Source organism: Chionomys nivalis, chromosome 18, assembly GCF_950005125.1.
Source record: "Chionomys nivalis chromosome 18, mChiNiv1.1, whole genome shotgun sequence".
Lineage (NCBI taxonomy): Eukaryota > Metazoa > Chordata > Mammalia > Rodentia > Cricetidae > Chionomys > Chionomys nivalis.
Window position 1 is genome coordinate 12,742,256 of NC_080103.1, and position 22,795 is coordinate 12,765,050.

General features: G+C 45.9%; 1 protein-coding gene across 2 annotated transcripts in view; it reads left to right on the forward strand.

Annotated features, from left to right (window-relative positions):
• Positions 1 to 5,876: 5,876 nt before the first annotated feature.
• Notch2 (notch receptor 2) overlaps positions 5,877 to 22,795 on the forward strand; it is a 143,614-nt gene continuing 126,695 nt past the window's right edge. For both annotated transcript variants that reach the window (XM_057793051.1, XM_057793053.1), the window contains exon 1: positions 5,877 to 6,122. In XM_057793051.1, coding sequence (XP_057649034.1) covers positions 6,050 to 6,122 — 73 coding nt within the window. In that variant the 5' untranslated portion in view covers positions 5,877 to 6,049. The remainder of the gene's footprint in view (positions 6,123 to 22,795) is intronic.

Consider the following 22,795-nt stretch of genomic DNA (forward strand, 5'->3'; position numbering starts at 1 on the left):
TTATTTTTATTTTATGTGCATTGGTGTTTTGCCTTCATGTATGTCTGTGTGAGGGTGCCAGATCCCCTGGAACTGGAGTTACAGACAGGTGTGAGCTGCCATGTGGGTGCTGGGGATTGAACCCAGGGCCTCTGGAAGAGAGGCCTATTCTCTTAACTACTGAACCATCTCTCCAGAGTCCTCATGTTTGTTTTTAAGACAAGGTTTTGCCTCATAATTCGTGCCACAGTTGAACTTACTTTGAACCTTGCTCCTCCTTGCTTCAGCCTACTGAATGCTGGGATCACAGGCCTGGGGAATGACGGCCTTTGCTGAGAACTTTGCTGAGGGGGAAATTCCATTTCTGGGGGGGGCTGCAAACCTGAAGAGATAAGTAAGAAATGGCCCCTGTCTTCAAACTGTTTTTAATTAGTTATGCCAGCCACCTTGATCACATCATTCAGGATGAGACCTTGAAATTAATCTCCACGCTGTCTCTGTTGGCAGGACCCCACAGTCTATCTCTCTTGCAGTTTTGGTGTTGGCCTGTGATCTCCAGGGAGCAGGAGGGGGCTGCAGCTCGTTAGTGTTTGTATTGTCGCAGAGTCAAGGCCATGCTCTGCTGAGTGCAAGCTCTCAAAATGGCTTTAAAACAGGACAGTTCATGTACTTGATTAACTTTCTCAGTTGTGGTGGGTCAGCTTGCCCTGGACCCACACAAAGGGGTCAAGAAGTTGGTGCCCTGTGCCTGCAGGCCCCTGCACTGAGTAGCACCTTGAAAATCCTTGCACTGTTGTGCCCCATGCAATGAGACTGAACAAGTAGTCAGAAACTAAGGGATTTTTGTCCTAGCTCTGTCGTTAATTACTTATTTAACCTTGGGCAAGTTACGTTATCTTCATTTTTTATTTTTCCCATCTGTGACATGGAGATAATAGTGACTGGCCTGTCTATTTCCCACGGCTGCTTTGAGGGCTGAGAGAGATAATGAACCTTAAAGTGTTGGGGAAAGTATAAAGCACCTTCCAAATAGAAGGCATTATTAAAAGACATTTCACCTGTAATTCCTGCTTCTGCTACATTTGCCCCGCCTCCTTTGACACCTGCGTTAGGTGGTGGGACATGCAGTGTAGGTCAGCTCAGGTTTGATCCTCGCTGAGACTCAAGTCCTTCAGTAGCTCAATATCTGGCTGATTTTGCCTGGAATTCTCTGAGACACAGTCTCACGCCTGCTCTTAATTCATGTGCCATTTAAACACATAGGGGCACACGCACATACCCACATGCTCATACACAAACACACACATACATACACACACTCATTCACAAACACGCATTTGGACTCAATGGCTTCTGGAGGAAAGAAAACGCCTGTGTTTAGCTGGCTGTGGTGGCACAATTGCAATTGCAGCACTGGGAAGGCAGAGGAAGGTAGGAGGACCAGGAGTTCAAAGTTCCCATCCTTGGTGACATAGCATGTTCATGACTATCCTGCTTCAGAAGAAAAACCCAAACCAAACCCAAATAAAACAAAACTTAAGTCAAAGCACAACAACCCCCCTACCATCCACTATCAAGCCTTTCTGTATATACATGCCCTAGGGCCTAGGACAAAATAGACGCATGAGACAATCTCTGTCCTTGAGTGTTTATGGCCTGTTGGTTCTGAGAGGACAGACTGGAGAACCAACAAGCACACACTTCTGTTCTTTGGGAAGAAATTTTATGTGTGGGTTTTAAATAATAAGGGCATATCCGTCTATTTTAAGTTCTGAGTAAAACCAAAGCCATTGGCAGCCCTTGTTCATATTTCTGTACCAATGGACTATGAATTTTGATGGGGCCCAGGAGGGAGTGTGTTTTCAGACGAAAGTTTGTGGGATTCCATTTCTCTTTGTGCCAGTGATGCCATGAATCATCACAGACTTGGGGCTGCTCTGATTGGCTACAGGACTCCCCCAAGGTGTCCCTGCCAATCTCTCCTATAAGGAGGATTTGCTTTGATTAGGAGCTGTGTCCTCAGGAGAAGAGCGATGCCCAGTCTAGCTACACTGCTCAGCGTATTTGGGGCTGAGCTTTGTAGGCAGGTTTGAGCCTTTCACATCTCCAGGCTGTGGCTCAGGCTTTGGGATGCTATCACAAGCCACCCTGGTTTCAGATAGGCAGGCAGCAGGACAACAGATGCATACAAGGACATTTAGATTTCACCCAGAGAAGGGGCCAACGGCAATAGCTCAAGGCAGTGCTGTGAATGAGCCAGGCTACCCCCAGCTCTCCCAAAGGCCGACAACTGCTGTAACTCCTGAGCATAGCATCCCCTTCCAGCTACGCTGATTTCTTGCCTACCTATCTCCTCTATCAAACTGCCTTTCTCTTCCTTTTGCTAGTCTTTATCTGGTGACAGCGTCTTCCTGCCCCAAGGTGTTGAGGTCATGGCTGACTCTTGCTCTCTCATTCACGCCTGGTCACTAGTCCCAGAGTCCAGGTTCATCCTTCCGCTCCTACTTAGATTCTTGTCTCCCTGGTCCAGGGACAAACTCTGATTTCCCCTGCTTATCTGCTCTGACAGACACTGTCCTGTGCCTGGGACAGATGTAAGCCTGTAAATGTGAGAAGCCCCTGCTCACCTGATGGGTTATTTCTTGATCTGATTGATCATTTGATCCTCCGATTCTTAATTTATTTATTATTAGCTTCCCCTTGAAGCTTTCCCTGACCACTTCCAGGCTCTTGACAGGATTATAATTTTTTTTTGCTTGTCCCTTTTCAGTTCTTCTTTTATTTATACTATTTGAACATTATTTATTTAGTACTCGCTGGAATGTATGCAATAAGTTTAACAGTCAACAATTCAACAGAAGTCATGTAATACTTTCTATTTATTTATTTGTTGTTTGTTTGTTTGTTTTATGAGACAGGGCTTTGGGTAGCCCTGGCTCACTTCCCCTCATTTTTAATGCACATGTGTGTGTGTGCACAGATGGGAGTGCATGTATCTGCAGGCATGCATGCATATGTGTATAGAGGCCAGAAGATAGTCTTGGGTATTATTATCATGAATGCCACCTACCTCTTTGAGACAGGGTCTCTCATTGGCCTAGAATTCATCAATTGTGTTATATATTGGCTCCTGGGACCTTCCTGCCTCTGCTTTCCTCGTGCTGGGATTAGAAGCACATGCCATCATGCTTGGTTTTTTATTTGTTTTTAAGATTTAGTTTTAGTATATACACAATGGGGATTATGCACATATGTTTGGGTACCTAAGAGGCCAGAAGTATTAGCATTCCCTTGATACCGAAATTATATGGGATTGTGAATCACTTGACATGGGTGCTGGGAACCAAACTTTGGTCCTCTGGAAAAGTAGACAGGGCCCTTAATCACGAAGCAATTTCCCACAGCCCTTCCTCCTTTGAGGTAGGGGACATCAAACCCAGGTCCCCATGCTTGTGAGACAATCATTTAACCTGCTGAACTGTTTCCCTAACCCTGGGGGTCACTCTGTAAAGCTGTTACCATGAGGAACACATCTATTTTAATAATTGTCGTGGCGACAGTCATTTCTTGAGCTGCCAGTCAGGATGAGTATCTTAACTTTCTTTTGTGCATACTTTGGCTGTGGCCTGTGATCTTTGCAGGTCAATTTAAAATTTATATGCACCAACTCACTATTTACTCTCTTCGCAAGTACAGTGGACATTCAGACTGGTCAAACAGTGAGCCAAGAAATGAAAGTTTATGTTATTATTTCTCTTTAAACACATGGCACAATCAGAAGTTGTATAGTAGATTTTATAACTATGCTGTTTAAATTCAATTTAATTTATGTGTGTGGATGATTTTCCTGCCTGTATCTCTGTGCAGCGTGTGGATATCTGGTGCCTGTGGACACAGGAGGAGGAACTGGATCCTCTGGAACAGGAGTTACTGACAATAGTGAGCCACTATATGGGTGTTGGGAATTGAACCCAGGTCCTTTGCACGAGCAGCAACTGCTCTTAACCACTGAGCCGTCTCTCTAGCCCTCAATTACGCTATTTTTAAAAGGAAGTTCTAGGATCCCAATGTGACTGCAGTAAGTAGCAAATGCTTGCTTTTCTCTTCTAAAGTAATATGCATGTGTATATGAATGCATGTATGTAGCGTAAGGTATATGTGTGTATGGTGTATTATAGGTGTGTGGTATATGGCGAGTGTGAAATATGGTGTATGTGTGTATGGTGTATTATAGGTGTGTGGTATATGGCGAGTGTGATATATGTGTATGTGTGTATGGTAGATGTACTGTGTGCAGGCCAGAGGATGTCAGGTATACGGCTCTATAACTCTCCACTTTATTTCTTTGAGAAGGGGTTTTCTTACTGAGCCTGGAACTAGGCAGCAGGCCCCAGAGAACCTCCTACCTCCTTTCCCTATAGCTGTTTCAGGCACGTGCATACTCAAACCGGGCTTTTAATGTGAGTGTTGGGATTTGAGCTCAGGTCCCGTTGAGCCATTTCCCCAGCCCCCATAGGTTTTTTTTTTGTTGTTTGTTTGTTGTTTGTTTCCTTTTCTTTTTCAAGACAGGGTTTTCCTGTATAATAGCCCTAAGTGTCCTAGAACTTGCTTTGTAGACCAGGCTGGCCTCAAACTCATAGAGATCGGCCTGCCTCTGCCTCCCTAGTGCTGGGATTAAAGGTGTGTGCAACCATGCTCGGCTATATAGTACTTAAAATGCAGTTTTAACGTTCACATCGACTTGCAAATGTTGGGTGGTATTCTGCATTTTATAGTTCACCAACTACTGCATGGTAGATACCAGTGATGACGGACATAGTCCCTGACTTTCCAATGTAGCTAAGAAGACAGAAAAACAAAGAGTCATGTTGGTTCATGCAGTTTGGTGTAGTTGTTAATTTCTTATGTTCTATAAACACATACCCAGGTCGGATCACACCCCTCTGCTCTCACTTTGAAAATAACCACTTTTAGGGCAATAGCTTTTTCTTTCTTTTTAAAACTATGTACACAAACATCCGTAAGAAATGAATAGCGTTGTTTTGAAAATTTTACATATAAGTGGTACTTTTAGAGTCTCCCCCTGCAATTTGTGTTTTCATCATCATTTTGGTTTTAAGGTTGACGTATCTGAAGATGGTGTTTTCAATTGTTGTATTGCACTTCACTTATAATTATGCATTATTCATCTAGTCCCCAAGGGTGGGGCATTTAGGTTGCTCTCGACTCTCAACTATTAATAGGTTACAGAGAGTATACCTGAAAACGTACTTACTATTTTCTACATCTTTAACTCGCCCTTTGAACTCCTGCTGTCATGATACCTGTCCATGGAAGCCTCCTCCGAATTCTCCTTGACCCCCAGAATGGATGATTCCAGTGTCCCAAGCACTTTGCTACAAGAAGTTCACTAAACGAACTAAAGACGGATAGATGGATAGATGGATGGGCGGACAGACTGATGGAGGAACGAACCAGACTGAGCATCGCCAGGAATGTCCTCTAAAGTGAACTTCGGCGCCTTTGCCCCCTGCCCTCCTTTGACAGCCCTGTCTCTGCTCTTCCTCATTCCTGTAACCAGACAAGAAGTGTGTAAGTGTATGGAGCATGAAGTCTGCCTCTCCCTACAAGTTCAGGATCCCGGCAAACATCAACATTTGATGTTGGGCGCTTCAGCCACCCCTTTCCCCGAGCTCAGCGGGGCGGTCCTGGAGTACCGGCTGCCGAGTGCTGCTCGCGCAGATCCCTCCGCGAGCAACCGGCCGGCGCTTCTTTCTGCGGGAAACCCCTGGGCGCGCGGCGGCGGCGGCGGCGGCGGCGGCGACGGGGGCGGAGCCTCGCGGTGGGAGGAGGCCGAGGCGGAAGGACACGCGAGCCGCCCAGCCGCGCCGCGCAGCCAGAAACTTTCAGCCAAACTTCGGGCGGCGGCCTGGCTGCGCGGAGTGCAGGGGCGGCGCAGCGGGAGCTCGGGGACTTGGCGAGCCGCGGGGGCAGGGTAGCGCACGCGAGAGCGGGACTCCTGGTCGGGACCCGCTCCCCATGCGGATCTGCGCGGGCAGCGGCCACGAAGATGCCCTCTCTGCGTCCCGTCGCTTTGCGGGCGCTGCTGTGGCTCTGGCTGTGCGGCGCGGGCCCCGCGCGCGGTGAGTACCGGGCGCCCGGGACGCCATCCCTCTGCCTCCGCGCTCCACGGGCTGCGCCTTCTAAGCTGCCTCGTCCGGGCCTCGAATCTCGGCGTCGCGTAGCGTCTCCGGTTCCGCGTTTGCGGGGTCCCGGGCGAGCAGCGAGCGGGCCGAGGTGCGAGTGTGGCCGGGAGGGCGGCAGGGGCTTGCGGCGCGCCCGGCTTTTGACACCCGGATCGGTCCGTCTGTCCCGAGGAGGAGTTGGGCGTGGGGCTCCGGTCTTGGAGAGGTGAAGGCAGCAGTGGGGGAACTGGTGTGGCAGCGTGCTGAGCCACATGATTGAAAATCTCAACTGCTGTTATTCTTTCCGAGGCGCGGAGCTCTTGCTGCGGTTCCAGTGTGCGTCCAGCCCCAGGAATGTGGTGTGACAATCCCCAACTCCTCCAACCTGGCAGCAGCTTGTTGCTCTTTTGGCACCGTTGGGGGTAGGGCAGGGGCAGGCGAGGAAAAGTGGAGACGTTGATCCAAAGTGCTTGCTTAGAAAGACTGGTTATAGTTGGATATCCCATGCAGCCTCTCTAACACGGTGGGAGCCAGGAAAGGAAATCGAATCATACTTTACCCACCCCACCCACATCTTTAGATTTTACATTTCTTTGGAATGTTGTATGGAAAGAACTTGGGCTTTTGAGCCCAGCTCTGTAATCCTGGATTCAAATGTGCTGAATTAACTTACCAATAAAATGGGGATGAAATTACCCAGCTAATAGGATTAATTAAAAGAATGTATATTAAACCTGTAGCACTTAAAAGATGTTCAGAAAGCCCTTTTGGGGCAGCGCGCTAGTCTTTCTGAATGGAGTCTGCGCTTCCAGTACGTTTGCTGAACTGGAAGGGCCCGCTTTGCTCAAGAAGAGTTAACTTTTACCGAAAAAAAAAAAAAAAACCCAAAAAACAAAACCCCCCCAAAAACAAAAAACCCTAGTACATCTTTTCAGAGAAAGGGCGAGTTTCAGAAAAATACGGTCTTTGTTCATTGTAACAGGCAGCTGACATGGCAATCGCAGATGTTTTGAGCAGGACTTGATTATTTATCACCTGCAAACAGTGCTGGGTTGTTCAGCACCAACCAGATACTGTTTGGGAAGTTCAGATGTCTTCTGTTGCTGGCTCCAGAGGTTTTCAGAAGCCGACCAGGAGGCTGTATGAGGATGAACAGTTTCTGAGACTTTGGCTGGCTCCATCTCAGTGGTGGCATTTTTGCTGTGTCCTTTTCTTTGAGTGAGGCTGTTGGCCCTGAATGTGGATTTAGGGCACAGAGGTGTCTAACTAGTGTGATTTTTCTCAGGATTATAATCCTCGGTGCACTATGACTTGTTTTACTTAGTAAATAACTTGAGTGTTTGTGATCTCTGTCTCTTCCCTTATGAAACAGGATTAAAAGCATAACTTTTTTTTTCTATAGAGTATTGCAGGGACTAATAAATAGGAATGTAAGGTGGTCTGCAAACGTAAGTGCCGGGATCGATGGCAGGGATGGGATGACGCTGGGATGTGGGCTTCCCTACCTTGTTGAACCCCGGCGCATTGAACTGATGTCCCCTACTTCTGCTCCTGTGAGCCACTGCTATGACTATCACTTAGTGGGGGTCAAGCTGAGTGTTAGTCCAGTTGGCTCAAATGATGGGATTTAGGTATTTGGGATTTTAGGTGTTCTTTAGATGCTAAAACTATTGTCATAGAAGAGATTAAAGAGCCCATTGTTGGTGCAGATCTTAAATCTTCCCAGAGCTTAGCAGTGAGTCTTCCTGATCTATTATGGTCTGTTTTGCCAAAGTACCAATTATAACTCTCGCTCCCTAACTTTTGAGAGTTCCCATGTTTGGCTTGTGGCCAGTTGTTAATTTAATCATCACTGGTTCCTATGGCAAGGAACTGTCAACCCATCTGTCTGATTGTCTGGACAGCTAGCTGTCCTGGACCACCTGGTTTTCTTTCTGCTCTTCAGTGGGAGTGACTCCCGGTTCTGCGGTCACCTGGACATGCTCTCAGTTGACTCCCTACCCCGAGAGAGCAAGGTTTTTCCTAAAGGGCGGAGGTGAAATTTACCCTGTAACTGTTTCCTATCTTTTTCTAGTGGGGGGAGGGGAGATGGATTGGTTGCAGGATCTCTTGTTTTATGATGTTCAAAAAAAAAAATATTTACCAGTATTTTGCTGGCATCCTTTTTCTGCCTTCTCTGTGGATTTGTCTTTCTCAGAGAAGTAGCCTGGGCTCACCTGGGTTGTCACTGGTCTCGGGACTTTTAAAGAATGTCTAAACGCAGTGGGATATGCTTGGATGCTTGAGAGCAGCCTTACAATACATTTTAAAAATATCATACCCACAGAGATTTTATTTTGCCCACAGAATTTGCATTGATCTGGTTCCCACTCTCTGCCATTCCTGGTGACCCTCCTCCCTGCCCCTTCCATTGTGGTGGAACAGAGCCCCTTGTCCTGGCTCTAACAGACCTACTGGAGTGGTTTTTACACTCAGCACCCTGGGATTCTGACACAGTAGGCCTGAGAATCTGTTAAAAAAAAAAGAAAGAAAGAAAAAGAAAAAGGTTTACAGTGGATTCTGGCATAGTGACCCGGTGAGGCAATCACTGATTAATTCCACTTTATCTGCCTTCAGGATGTATATGGGATCTTGCCTTTTAGATTTTAATAATTTCCACATTGAACGTAGCTTTAGCCAGCCATTCCAGAGATTAACCCTTCTGACTCTCGAGGAATTCAGAAATTGCTAACGTGAAAGCTATAGACTATAATTCGTTCCTTCTTGGGTACAACTACCCGCCTCTTAAAAAGACGTCACGTGTTTGGATGCTGTCACACCCTGTCCCCCTTTCTGCCACAAATTCTTCTTAACATATCATACACCATATCATTTTTGAATTCTTTATAGATTTTTCCAGAAAATAATGCCCCCTCTAAGGCACAACTTGGATGAGAATGTATTATGATGTATTTGCAATCCATATGTAATTGTTTCCTTTCTTGTCAGCTCTTTCTGGATGTCTCAAATTAATCTGTTCCCTCTCCTGAACTTTCTGGATTCTCTTGCTCCTGTCTTCTCTTTTTTTCCCAAACTACTTGAAACCAAAAGGTCCCCCATCTTTCACTTTCCGGCTGCACCAGTCCATCGTATGTGTCTGTTTTAGTCAGGCCACTAAACCGGGAGCCAGGAGACCAGAAGGCTCCTCCAGGCCTGTTATTAATTGATTTGGTGACCTTGCAGGGGAGCCCGTGTTTTGGTCATCCTCTTTCTCATGGACTTTGTCACTGATCACAGGGCTGGTTACAGAGCTGTGACTATGATTCCTTCAGGACTTTAGGTCTAGGGCCTTGTTCATCCGTCAGGTTTATAGCCTTGTTCATCCTCCATTCTGCTTCCATCTCTTGCTTCATGAACTTTTACACACAGAAACACACCCCGAGCACTTGTTTTAAGTATGTGCTCGAGGGATAGAATTGTACCTTTGCATTTTGTATGTGTTCTAATGTCCACACCCCTGTCCTCTATGTCCCCATGTCCGCCTGTCATGGTGCTTTGGCATCTCATTGGCAGCCAGTAAAGACTTGCTCATTTGAGCAAATAACTTTCAGTCTCTTTTTTATTGTCAACCATTGCAATCCCCCTGGATGATTTTTAAGTGGCATTTGCAAGAGTCTTTGGTTACCTTACATCTGGGGAAAAACACCAAAGTTTTCACTTTCCCAGATGTTTTATTTAGCTTGCCATTCTCTCTCTCTCTCTCTCTCTCTCTCTCTCTCTCTCTCTCGTGTGAGTGAGATTTTTTTCTTTTCTGATCATTTCTGCTATTGAAAAGGTCATTTTGAGTTTGGAATCTCACTTGGAGGCTGTGACATCTACTCTTGCCTCAACCTCTCCTGGTCCCTGTATTGCGACCACCAACCAGCACTTGCTGTGGCTTTGTTCAGATTTACCTCACTATAAAAGTCATCCATTTGGGGGACAGCTTGGGCTCATTTTGGGGATAGTATATTTTTCTTTGGAGTTAGATTTGTTTTGATATTTTTGAGGCTTTTCATCCCAAATATTGCAATTCTGTACCATCCTGATAACATTATACTTTTAGTGGTATACACACACACACACTTATGAAGATTTTAGACAAGCACATGTGATTGGTCTCTGACACAGATCCTGCTCCTTGAAGGAGGAGATGCTCTGCCACACACAACCCTGTTCTGTCCTAGGAGACATTCACAGCGTGTGCCCAGCATGCAGAGGCACCTGAGCAGAATCTGGTCTTGATTGAGCACTTGTGACTTGCTCAGTTTCTCTGGGGCTTTTGGGGGAGAGCAGCTGGTGAGTCCAGTGTCGTCACGCCTTCTCCCTTGAAGACTGAGCATCACTTGAAAGCTCATTGGGCCTCCAGACTTATACTGCCTCCTGCCTTTTGACACAGGGCTGGCTTTGAACTCTTGGTCTTCCTGTGTCAGCCTCGGGAGTGAGTGCTGGGTTACAGTGTGCACCATCACCCCATACCTGGCTTTGTGCTAACTCCTGTTTTTACTTAAGGGGTGGGTCCAGTTTTCCTCTTTGTTGTATGTGCTGATGGGGACTTTAAAGCTCTCCGTGCTCTGTTTATCCCCTGCTGGATCTGATCTCTTGTGACATCCTGGTAAGGTGCAGCACCCCTGTGTCTACTGTCAAGAGGCAGGGCGGTCATCCTCTGACCTCTCATTCCTATCCAACAGGTTGCTGCCCTTTTTTGATCTCTGCTCAGTTTTATCATCTCTGTAATTTACCCCTCACAGTCCAGAGCTTTGTGTGGGTGACGGAGGTGTAAAGGGTGGCTATGTACCCTTCCCTGAAATGACACCTGCTTGTCCATAAAAGGAGTGGGACCTGTGAAGAATATTAGGTACGGTCTGTGTAGGACAGCCATCCAGGTGGACTGCCTTAGCCCTATGTGTTCTACCCCCTTCCCAGAGAGGCCTTGGCGGAGGAAAGAATTTGTCCAGCAGTTTCTCTTCTTATGAAACCAGCAAACAACCATGGTTGTCTTGGGTAGTCTGACTCCGTGGGTCTAGAGTTATGTCTGGGAATGTGTATATCCAAGTAATTGCCAAGTTAGGGGCCAGGAGATGGCTCAGCGGGCAGAGCATCTGCTGTACGCATGAGAGGACCCGAATTTGAATCCCTAGCCCTCATGTAGTAAGCACAGCTGTGACGATGTATATTTGCAGTTCAGAGCTGGGGGCATAGACAGGAACATCCTGAGGGTTGGCCGGCAAATCGGTCCAGCTGAAACAGTGAACTCTAGGTTTAATGAAAGCTCCTTTCTCAAAGAGTAAGGTAGATGGGGCTGCAGAGATGGATTGGAGTTGAGGGTGCTCGCCGCTTTTCCAAAGGACGCAAGTTCGGTTCCCAGCACCTGTCATGACTGTCTGTCACTTCAGCTCCAGGGGGACCTGACACCCTTTGCCATGGGCACTGACACACACATGACATGTAGTCATACAAACATACACATGAACATGCCCATGTCCTCCTAAATGATAACTTCAAAGGGAGGGTACCCCTGTGCTTTCACCATAAGGCTAATAAAGTTGCCTGCTTTCTTTTTTAAAGCCAATGCGTGAAGTATCGTATGTCTTCAGACGATGCATGTCTAACGTATGTCTTTGGTGGCAGTTTCCCTCCCCGCATCAGTGTTCCTCGGGTACCAGAATGCACAGAGCTTTCTCAGTCAGTGCCGTCTTCAGCCCAGTGTGTGATTGATGCTTCCTTGGAGGCTCTCTGTTTTGTTAACCTGTGAACGCGTAGCTGGTGGCAGCAATTTCCCCTGAGTACATCAGCACAGAGTGCGACAAAGACACTCATTTCTGGACACCCTGATTTATTTATGTATTTATGTATTTATTTATTTATTTATTTTTGAGAGAGGGTCTTATTCTGTAGCCCAGATCAGCCTGGAACTCACTGTGTATTCCAGGCTGGCCTTGAACTTACAGTTCCTTGGGCTTAGTTTTCCAAGTGTGGGAGTTAGAGGAACAAGCCACCATTCTGCTGGAAGTACTGATCTGGGGCAGGTTGGGATATGCTAACACATGAGCGAGGAAGGAAATAACGGAAGAAGCAAAGGCCCTCAGACAGAGCACTCTGCAGGAGGGGCCCAGGATTGTTCTCGTACCATGGCACTTCATGCCACTGCCTTCGATGGAAAGAAGGAAGTGACTTTAGCAGTAGAAGGTTACCTTTGGGCTCCGATAGCTCAGGCTGCACAGTGTTTCCCCAGCGTGGCAGGAGGTTTGCTCTGTCCCCCTCCTACTTTTTTGAAGGAATTGTTACCTATATGGTGCCTAACATTGTGGCCTTCAGAGGAAGAGTGGAGAAACATAGGGGTTTTGAGAGCTACAGTGGGCAAAGCAGTGAGGGTGTCCATTTTTATTATTGTGTTTGGTCACTGTATTCAAAGAACTCAGAGTTACTGCTCAGTTGCCAACAGCCTGTAGAAGGTACTGACTTGGAGACCAGAAACTTCCCTAGGAAGACCTTTGGGGAATTGGGCTTCAGTGACCTGGAAGAGGGACCCAGGCCCTCAACATCTGGCTGGAAGACTAAAGGCATCAGTTCAACCATTGTAATTGGCTTGCGGTTCAAGGGGGCCAGGGACATTTGTATAAAGCCCTGATGACTGTGGGTGCTAAGATCGGTGCTATGTTAGGGATTTGGGTGTGTTGTCAGGATTAATTTGTGTTTCCCTTGGCGTCCTGGAGCAAGCAGTACGGGGAAAGTTGGTCTTCAGGTATGTGGGAATGGCCTCCAAAGTGGAAGTTAGGATCGCGCCCCCAGGACTGATCCTATCACGGGGATGAGATAAATGGGTACATGATGGTAGTGTGAAAGCCATGTAGCTGTTTGTCTGCCCTCTTTGAAAGCAGTTTTCTGCAGTCTGGGTGACTAAGAGCAGTGGGGTCCAGGGAAGTACACTTCAGGGCCGGATACTTAACTAGAGAACAGCAGCCCCAGCTCCCCGCACTCCCCAGCTTCTGCACAGTCTGTTGTTTTCCTTTCTCTGTTGTAACATAGGGGAAAAAACTTGGGGAGAAGACAAAGACCCCCTTGTCTGGTGGGGGGTGTGACTGAAATTGGCGCACGTTGTGGTGGCTGCTAGTGGGTTTGCGGTGAGAAAGCACTGTGTCCTCAGCCTTGCATGGCAGGCTCGCTACAGGACACGTTAGGGCGGAAACTGTCTTCCTTGGAAGATCCAGTTCTCAGTGGCAGTGACTGAAAGAGTTTCCCATCACAGGCACAGGGAGTGTGTGGTGTGGACACACCCTGAGTCGCCGCTGCAGGTGGCATTGATTAATTACGCTGACATAGCCCTCACCCTGTTTTACTTGTCTTGGCAAAACCCTGTTCTTCCAGCTCCACAAACACTTATGTGGTATCAGGGGAGGCCGAACAAGGTCTTGGTAGTTGCAGGTGGTCGGTTGTTTCACTGGCCTCTGGCACTATAGACCTTGACTAGGTGGATGTGTTTGGATTTTCAGCCAGGCACGAAGGACTTGGGCCCATCTTCCAGTGGATTGAAGCCCAGTTCTCTGGAGGCCTGCTTAGAGAGGTTTCTGGTCTCAAAGTCAGTTCCTTCTACAGGTTGTTGGCAATGAGTAGTAACTCTGGGTTCTTTGACTATATCGGACAAACATCATGCCAGGATGGACTCATTGCCACACAAAGACAGGTTGGGTGTGTGGTGTTGCAGAACCTGTTTCTGGGGTAAGAGTAACTCCCACTCATAGGCATGTTTATTCATATGAAGAAAGTATGTGTGTTTTGTGAGGCAAGGAAAACATGATGAGAATATTTTGATTGGAGTCAGATATTGTCTCCTTAATGATATGTCTTCATTTAACAAATAGCACCCCCTTTAAATATAGTTTTGTTTGCCAGATAAGGTGTTGGACACACAGCTGCGGTTGTCTTCTAAAGTGTAAGGCCTTTTTCGGAGGCAGGTGTATTTTTAAATTGTGTGGTTTGCTTCCTTTTCATTTTGTGTTCTCCTCCCCCTCCCTTCTCTCTGTAAGAAGATTCTGGGTAGCATTTAGGTCACAAACATTTCCAGCCGTCTTCCTAGCAGGAGAACCCTTGTTTGTCAGTAGACTTGGTGTCCTGGTATTGAATGTTCTCTACTGTTGATGGTGTTGACGGGTCAACTCCTCTGAGGTGACTGTGCTTCAGGGAGCCTTGGGTTTTTCTCTGCTTTCAGATACATTTGTTTGGAAAATACCAAGTCTCATTGAGGTTTCAAGACACGCTTTCTTGCTTATTAATTTTTACTTGTTTTTCTTTGCAGTGAACATGGCTGTTCTTTTGCTAGCTCTTTAAGTGGGACACATGAAAGAGATTTACTTTCTTGTAACAGTTAAAACATTTCCAAATCTTTATGAGGATTTGAAGGAAAAAGACCATATCCTGTACTCAGTCCAAGTTTTGGTCATGAAGTTACTATTTAAAGCAAGTGCCAATTGAATATACTGGTGCTAATAAATCCTAGCGCTCTAGAGGCTGAGGCGGAAGCATTGCCACGTGAACAGTGCATCCACAGCCACATAGGAAGACCCTGTTTCACTCCCTGTCCTCCCCCAATAAAGCAAGTAACCACTTAAAGTCCTTCCTTGTGACACACTTCCTAACTATTAAGGAAAATGGTTGTAACTAAAAACAAACATTGTAACAGTTTCATTCAGGTAGGTTTACATAGCAACAGAATTATTCCTTATGTTTACACATAATTAACTCATATTTATACTATGTTGATTTCCCCTGGCACCTTTACAAGATTTTGTGTGTATATGTGATTTTAAAAGTAGTTGCATTGAGAACTCTTTAGGTATGTTTGAGGAATCAGGAAAATACCGTCATCACATACTGTTACTGTGTCGGCATGCATACCATACATGTATTTTGTTACTCTTAGATTTCAGAAGCTATGATACATTTGAAAGTTACTAGACTTTATATTTTAAAAGTCATATACATTCACTATAAAAGCAGTTTCCTGTTCAAAGTGTTTTCACAAATTTGATTCTAATGGTTAAATAATAGGTTCATATGTTTTGACCTTTCTCCTTTGCCTGCAAATTTGGCTGGATCCACCCTCTCCCATCTCATCCCATGTACAGGTAAAGATCATCTGCACGCAGGAGGCAGCTTTGCTCTTTGGGATTCCAGCGATTCTATATCTAAGAAAGTGCTATCTAAAATGTAAGGGGAAGGATCTTTAAAAATTAGGGACACATGAGAAAATGAACATCTTTAGTAATGCTACCATTCTAAGCCCAACTGTGGTTAACATTTGATGACTCACAGATACTTTTCTCATTCTCAGTGTCTCTTATAAAACTTTTAATTGCGATTTTAACATGCATATAGTTTTATCATAGCCTGTACCGATAAAATTAATGTGAACATTTCCCCATGTTTGTAAATGTTCTTTAAGAAAATGGTTTCAAAGGCTACATACTGTACTGTCATAATTCTTGTGAAAATCCATCGTTAGTTTCCAGGTATGGGTATCATAATTATCAAGAGTGTGTAATGAACATTCTTCTAGGGACTGGGGATGACTCAGGGGTTGAGAGCACTGGATGCCTTCCCAGAATTCGTGGGTCCGATTCCCAGCACCCACATCAAGTGGCTCTCAACCAACTGTAGCTCTAGCTCCAAGGGGTTCAGTACCTTCCGCTGACCCCTGTGGGCCCTGCACATACACGCTGTATAGACATACATGGAGGTACAACACCCATATACATAAAATAAAAGCAAATCATAAAAAATAGTTTTTTTTACTGAAATCTAGAAGATTTTAAGACATGCTGCTGTATTTTCATAGCGTTTGACCCAGCTGAATATGAGGCTGCCAGTGTTCCCAGCCATTGCCAACACTAGGTTTCGGTTAAATAATTCTTTACTACCTGGTAATGGCGAATGCTCCCTTATTTCTTGTTGTGAATAGTGGAATTTTAAACAGCGTCTTAGTGAACACTCATAGTGCTTTTTCTTCCTTTCTTTGTATTTTTTGGTTTATGAATGTTTCCCATATATCTGATCGGAAAAAGCTCTTTATGTATTAAGGGTGTTGGACCTTCAGTTGCTTTAAAAATGTTAACAGTGTACCTAGCAATGCCCAGCACGTAAAGGCTGGGGCTGCAGTGTGGTGGAACACACTCTTAGCATGCTCGAGGCCCTGGCTTCCATGTCCAGCACCAAAGCCTGTCAACCAAACCCAAACCCAAAACGACCCAACTAAGTAGCAAAACAAGCAAACAAGAAAAGTATACAGTGTCACATTTGGAATAAGTAACTGTCCTTTGATAAGTTAGTTGTTTTTTGTCGTCAGAATTCTAAAGGTCTTGGTCAAGCTTCTTACTGTGTAGCCCTGGCTGGCCTGCAATTCAGAGATCCTCTTGCCTCTGCTGGGACTAAAGGTGTGTGCGTGGCCTTGGCCAAGTTTTGAAATATGTATTTTCTATAGCTACTTTTTTATTTTTTGGTTTTTCGAGACAGGGTGTCTCTGTATAACAGCTCTGTTTGTCCTGGAACTCGCTCTGTAGACCAGGCAGGCCTCAACTCACAGAGATCCGTCTGCCTCTTTCTGTTGGGACTGAAGGCCTCTGCCACCATACCTGGCTTCTATAGCTACTTTAAAGTTCATTTTTTGGTGATGTTATTTAATTCTGATTATTGAGACAGTTTCCATGCAGCCAGGCTGGCCTCAAACTCACTAGGTAGCTGAGGCTAGCTTTGAACTCTCGATCCTCCTGCCACCATTTTCTTAGAGGTGGGGTTATAAGCATGCACTACCTGGTTGGTGTTTTAAATTCGGATCTGAGTTTATATAACAACATGTTGTTAATTATATGCACCAAGGAAACATACATTTACTGTAATGTGGGATTAAACAAAAAATGATCTTGGAGGCAAATGGTATGTTCCTTTACTACTGTCCTGTCTTTCCAACTGTCCAAAAATTTGAAGCATATAACACTTTGAAAGGCCTAGAGCTAGCATCATGTCTGCCACTCACTGCTAATTCTGATACTTTGACCTAACTGGTAAGCCTGGACAGTGGTCAGGGCTGTCAGTTCAGCCAGACAACAGGATGACTAAGATTCCCTCCCCTCCACCCTCACCAAATTGATTAGTTGTGGGATGGAATTGACTGAAGCAACCTGTTGTTTTGGCTCCCCGTGGACACCACCTGTTTCTTCCATTCCTCCTTCCAGCCTCCCGCTGCCCTGGTGCAGAGCCCTGTGCACAGCGGGTAAGCGGTCAGTGTTGTTGCTGAAGAATGTTGCAATAAAGAGGAGTAGATTGCTTTTTGCAAGCTTGTGTGTTCTCGAGACACCCCACTGCTTTTGACATGGAGTGCTGCAGTTGAACAGCTCTGTGCTGAAGCCTGGCAGGTCTCAAGTGCTTGCTTCAGAGTAATTCCAGGCCGTATGAATGCTTAAGTGTCACTGGAATTTAATTACCATATTTAGCATGAGGAGACCTGGGGAATGAGGACATTTCTGACCAACCGAAGAAGGAAACTGAAGGACTGCAACATTTTTCTTTCTTTTCTTTTCCTTTTTTCTTTTTAATGAGATGGTTAGGAGAAGGCTGGCCAGGCTGGGACTCTAATTTGTGACAACTGGTCTTTGTTTTTGTGCCCCTTCCACATAATTGATTTATGGACGGGCAAAGAGATTTCATAGTGAAATTCTTTCTCACCCTGAGGTTCAGTTCTGTCTTTGGGAGGAAGTAGAGAATTATCACGCCTGATTCCTCCCTGAAAGGCTCAGCCAGCAGGTGAGGCCGTGGACCCAACAGCCTGGTGAATATGTGTTCCCACCTTTCTCCTTTAAGATGTGCTAGTTTTCAGCTTTGTCCTGGCCTGGATTTATTTTGGCCTAGCCCTTGTCTCCACCCTGTGTTTGGAACCGGCAGCCTTCCCGCTGCGGCTTCACATTACCCTGCCTCAGTTTTTCCATTTAAAACATGAGCTAGTGATGGGATGACCAGCAAATATAATTGACATAAACATTATTGCTATAAAGGAAAACAACCTCTAATATCAATACAGCCCCATGTAGTTTAAAGGAGATCTTACGGCGGTTGCTCCTTTAATCCCCACAAAACTTTGCTGGAGCTGAGCCTCCCAGGGGTCAGGTGGCTTGCCCCAGTCCTGCTGGGGTCAGGTGCTTGCCCCAGTCCTGCTGAGTGCTCCTCGATGATGGAGAGAGGGCAGGCACTGAAACTCACGTCTTGATTGCTTTATTAATGTTCGTTTTCTTTCTGAAAAAACGTTCCTCAAGCTGTTCCTGTGTAAGCATCGTCCCTCATTGCGCTCAAATGGCTGTCCTCTGGGTGGACAATATTTACTTGCGTCGTGGGGTAAGGTGTTTGGAGCTCGGGATGCTGTTGAGAGCCAGAGTCAGTGAGGCATCAGGCTGCCTCCGAAGTCCCGTCAGGGCGGCTTTTGTGGCCACTGTTCTCTATGCATACTTCATAGCTTCCAGAGAAGATAGAAGGATGGACGGGGAAACTGAGGCTCAGGGTACTGCAGTTAGTAATTGACTTAGTTTAGATTCAGAAATAGGTCCGATCCCAATATTCTTCCATGTTCAAAGACATTGCACACACGTTTTATGATACATTCATTACTAGACATTAACTCACAAAATACCTTTTTTTTTTGAAGAGCCAGCCGGGAACCCCATGTGTCTTCTGTTCAGTAAGAATCGCATGGGTGGGCCGGGCGGTGGTGGCGCACGCCTTTAATCCCAGCACTCGGGAGGCAGAGGCAGGCGGATCTCTGTGAGTTCGAGACCAGCCTGGTCTACAGAGCTAGTTCCAGGACAGGCTCCAAAGCCACAGAGAAACCCTGTCTCGAAAAACCAAAAAAAAAAAAAAAAAAAAAATCTCATGGGTGTGAGCTGGCAGTTGCAGCTGTGGCTCTGGCCTCTTCTAGGCTGCCTCCACCACCAGGACAAGCAAATAGGATTCAGGGAGATTGGCAGGAGTTTCCATTAGGCCCACGTGGGCCTCAGCCCTGAGCTCTCTGGAGGGCCGGTCTTAGAAGCGCCCAGACTCTGTCTCTCCTTGAGAAATTCTTGTGTGTGTAGAGCCTTTGATAGGAAGTCGTCAGCTTTGTGGGGAGACGGTGGGGATACTGATGAGTGGGGCTCCCGCCTGCTAGCTCCTGTCTTTGCACAGGTTTAAGTTCTTTGTGCCTTAGTCTTTTGTCTGCAGTGAGGAGAGTAGCAGTGCATGATGTGGGGTTTCTTGGGAGCGTTTAATAAGCCTGTGTTAGATTCACAGGTCAGCGTCTGGAGCAAAGTGAGTGTGGTAAGGGCCTGGCAGCGCTGTTGCTGTAGGCCACAGCGTGGTCTGCCCGTGCACTGCTGTGGAATGGAATGTGCTGTCCGTCTTCTGCAGTCAAGTGTGAAGCAGTGACTGTGGCCCTGGGTGGAGAACCAGGGCCTTCTTCAGCTTAGCAGGTCGGGGGCTGTCCCCTGGCTTCCTCTGCCTTGGGGACTGTGGAAAACAGCACATTCAAGTCTGTTCCCTTCATGCTGTGTGATTCTAAATTGAGGGATATTTTGTGTACTGCTTGGTAGGTAGTAAATGATTTTGCTGTTACTTTTTAACCAGGCATTGTGGTAGTATGTACTGTGATTTTTTTCCCCCAAGGCATAGATCTGGGAATAGCTTTATGTTCAATAGTTTTTACATTTTTAAGTTTAATGTTTTATGTTTGTGTGTGTGTACATGCATGTGGGTGCCCTCAGAGGTCAGAAGAGGATGTCAGATCCCCTTGGAGTCACACATGGTAATGAGCTACCTGAAGTGCATGCTGGGAACTGAACCTGCTCCTCCTGAAAGAGCAGTAAGTGCTCTTAAGCACTGAGCCGTCTCTCCAGCCCCAAGGTTTGTGCTTACTGTCGACTTCCTTTGACAGGACAGATGTTCCTGTGAGGAACATCACTAAGGCCAGGATGCTCAATCCATTATCTCTGTTAGACATTACAGAATAATACAAATATCCCACATCTCTTAATTGCAGCCTCAGAGGCCGCTAGAGACTTCAATATTTCAGGCTGGGGGCCACCTACCTACTCCACTCCTAGTTTAAAGATGGAGAAGCTACTAAAGCCTATAGAAGGAGAGTGGCTGCTGAAGGGGTGGGAGGCAGGCCAGAGTCAGCCCCAGAACTCCTGCTCCTGCTCACTGCTCCTCACAGGTCACTGTGTTCTGAAGGTTAATTTCAGAGCCAGCAGCAGTGAAGGAATACGATGGTGTGGGGAGGGCAGAGGTGTAGCCATTTTGAAGCTGCCTCCAAAGTGGAGAATACACATCCCCAGGACCCCCGGTTGTTCCTTTGACTTTGTCATGGTGAGGATAACCCAGTGGGCCCTGGTGTCACTGGTGGTTTGGAGTTGGGTCAGACAGGACTGGGGAGCTGCTGCCTCAGATGTACTTAACATTTGTTTCCCATGACAGCTTGTTTGTCTCAAGTCTTGGCAGCCTTGGACAAATGGTTGTCAGGTTTTTTTGTTTTGTTTTGTTTTAAGACAAAATTCCAAATTCTACTTGGCAGATTTTGTAAGCCACCTTTTAGCTACCACTCCCTTCTGCTCCCTCTGTAATTATTTTTAAGAGTTTTGTTTTTCCATTGTGGGAGTACTGTAAAGGTTTCCTTTTGTAGTCTGAGGTATTTATAATTATTGGTAAGCACACAGCTGACAGAAAATGCTAAGTGTGTTCTTGTTAACTCAAATATCTTAAAACACTTAAAATAGGTTTCCTATAATTTGGATCTTTCTGAAAAACAGTTGAAGCTACTTATTAAGAAGGACTGTACTAAGGGAAGGGGCATTTGGATGTAGCATAGGTACATACGAACATAAGGGAGGGCATTTGGATGGAGATAGGCACATGCGAATCCACTCTGGAGAAACTGCAGCGCCTGTGTGAAAGCTGCTCCCACTCTTGTCTCCTTGTTAATGAAGTAAACCAGACAGACAGAAACCTCCGTCCTCACGGAGCTTGTGTGACCTGCAGTAGCCTCCATGTACTGAGGGTTTATGAGGTGACAGATGCTTGGGAAGACCATACTCATTTCTTTCAGTCCTGAGAGTAAACATTATGATTTCCTGTCACAGAAAGGCCAGGGAATGACCGTGCATGTGGCCCTCCTCGCCTGTGGGTCAGAGCAGCAACTGAGCCTGCTGGCCTGACTCCAGAGCTGACTTCCACCTCCAGGGCAGTCAGGTGGGATCCTGTATTCCCACTAATGACATAGCGTTGAGTTGCATAATTTGAGTACTGAGTTGACGCTTTATCCTTATTCGCAGTATCCTAACTCTGAATGAATACCTGTATAATATTATGGAAATTATGAAAACTACCCACTTCATTTGGATGAATTCTAGTTCCGTCTAAAGCTTTTTCTAACTAGGATGTATTTATATAGATAAACAAAAATGAAAAAAATTGTTTAGTTGTTTTTTCCATGTTGTTTCTGGACCCCTTCCAAAGAAATCTTCAGTAGATGAGATCAGGATGAATATATACAGCTTTTTTTTTTTTTGTAATAACAAGTTGAGAAACATTGAAAATGGTAACCAAGAGTCCTATTGGTGCTCAGAATGTTTTCTGGCATGCTCTTTGGTTCTAAATTCTCTGGACTGTGCAGTTGTATCCTTCAAAAAGAGACGTGAGACACAGGGTAAAATGATTGGAATGCTTCAGTCTCTCAACGATGGATACAGCCTGCTATTAAAACTACCCAGTTCTAACCCACCTGACCAGATACTAAACTACCCAGTTCTAACCCGCCTGACTAGATACTAAACTACCCAGTTCTAACCCGCCTAACCAGATACTAAACTACCCAGTTCTAACCCACCTAACCAGATACCAAACTACCCAGTTCTAACCCACCTAACCAGGTACCAAACTACCCAGTTTTAACCCACCTAACCAGATACTAAATTACCCAGTTCTAACCCGCCTAACCAATACTGAACTTCCCAGTTCTAACCCGCCTGACCAGATACTAAACTGCCCAGTTCTAACCCGCCTAACCAGATATTAAACTACCCTGTTATAACCTACTAAACCAGATACCTAACTACCCAGTTCTAACCCGCCTAACCAGATACTGAACTACCCAGTTCTAACCCACCTAACCAGGTACTAAACTACCCAGTTCCAATCTGCCTAACCAGATACTGAACTACCCAGTTCCAACCCGCCTAAGAACTTCCCCTTCTGGCCATCTCCTCTGATCCCGGAAACTGGTGCTCCTCTGCACTACTGTGTATGAGAAGGATCCAGACTATGTATCTTTTCTGTTCTGCTGTCCCGGGCACGCAAGCATGGGAATCTTCTCAAATACACCTGATTTTCTTGCAAGGGTTGTTTACCACTGGTTGAACAGTAAGGGGGACAATGGTTGAGAGTCGCTTAATGAAAGGCAGATGGCAGGCAACGCTGATTATGTCTAAGCACCCATCAGCACGACTGCAGATACCCTTCCTGGGGCTCATGGGTCGTCTTTGTAGTTAGACAGACTTGACTTTGGTTTTTATCAGCTGAGAACATCAGACAAGCCCTTAAAA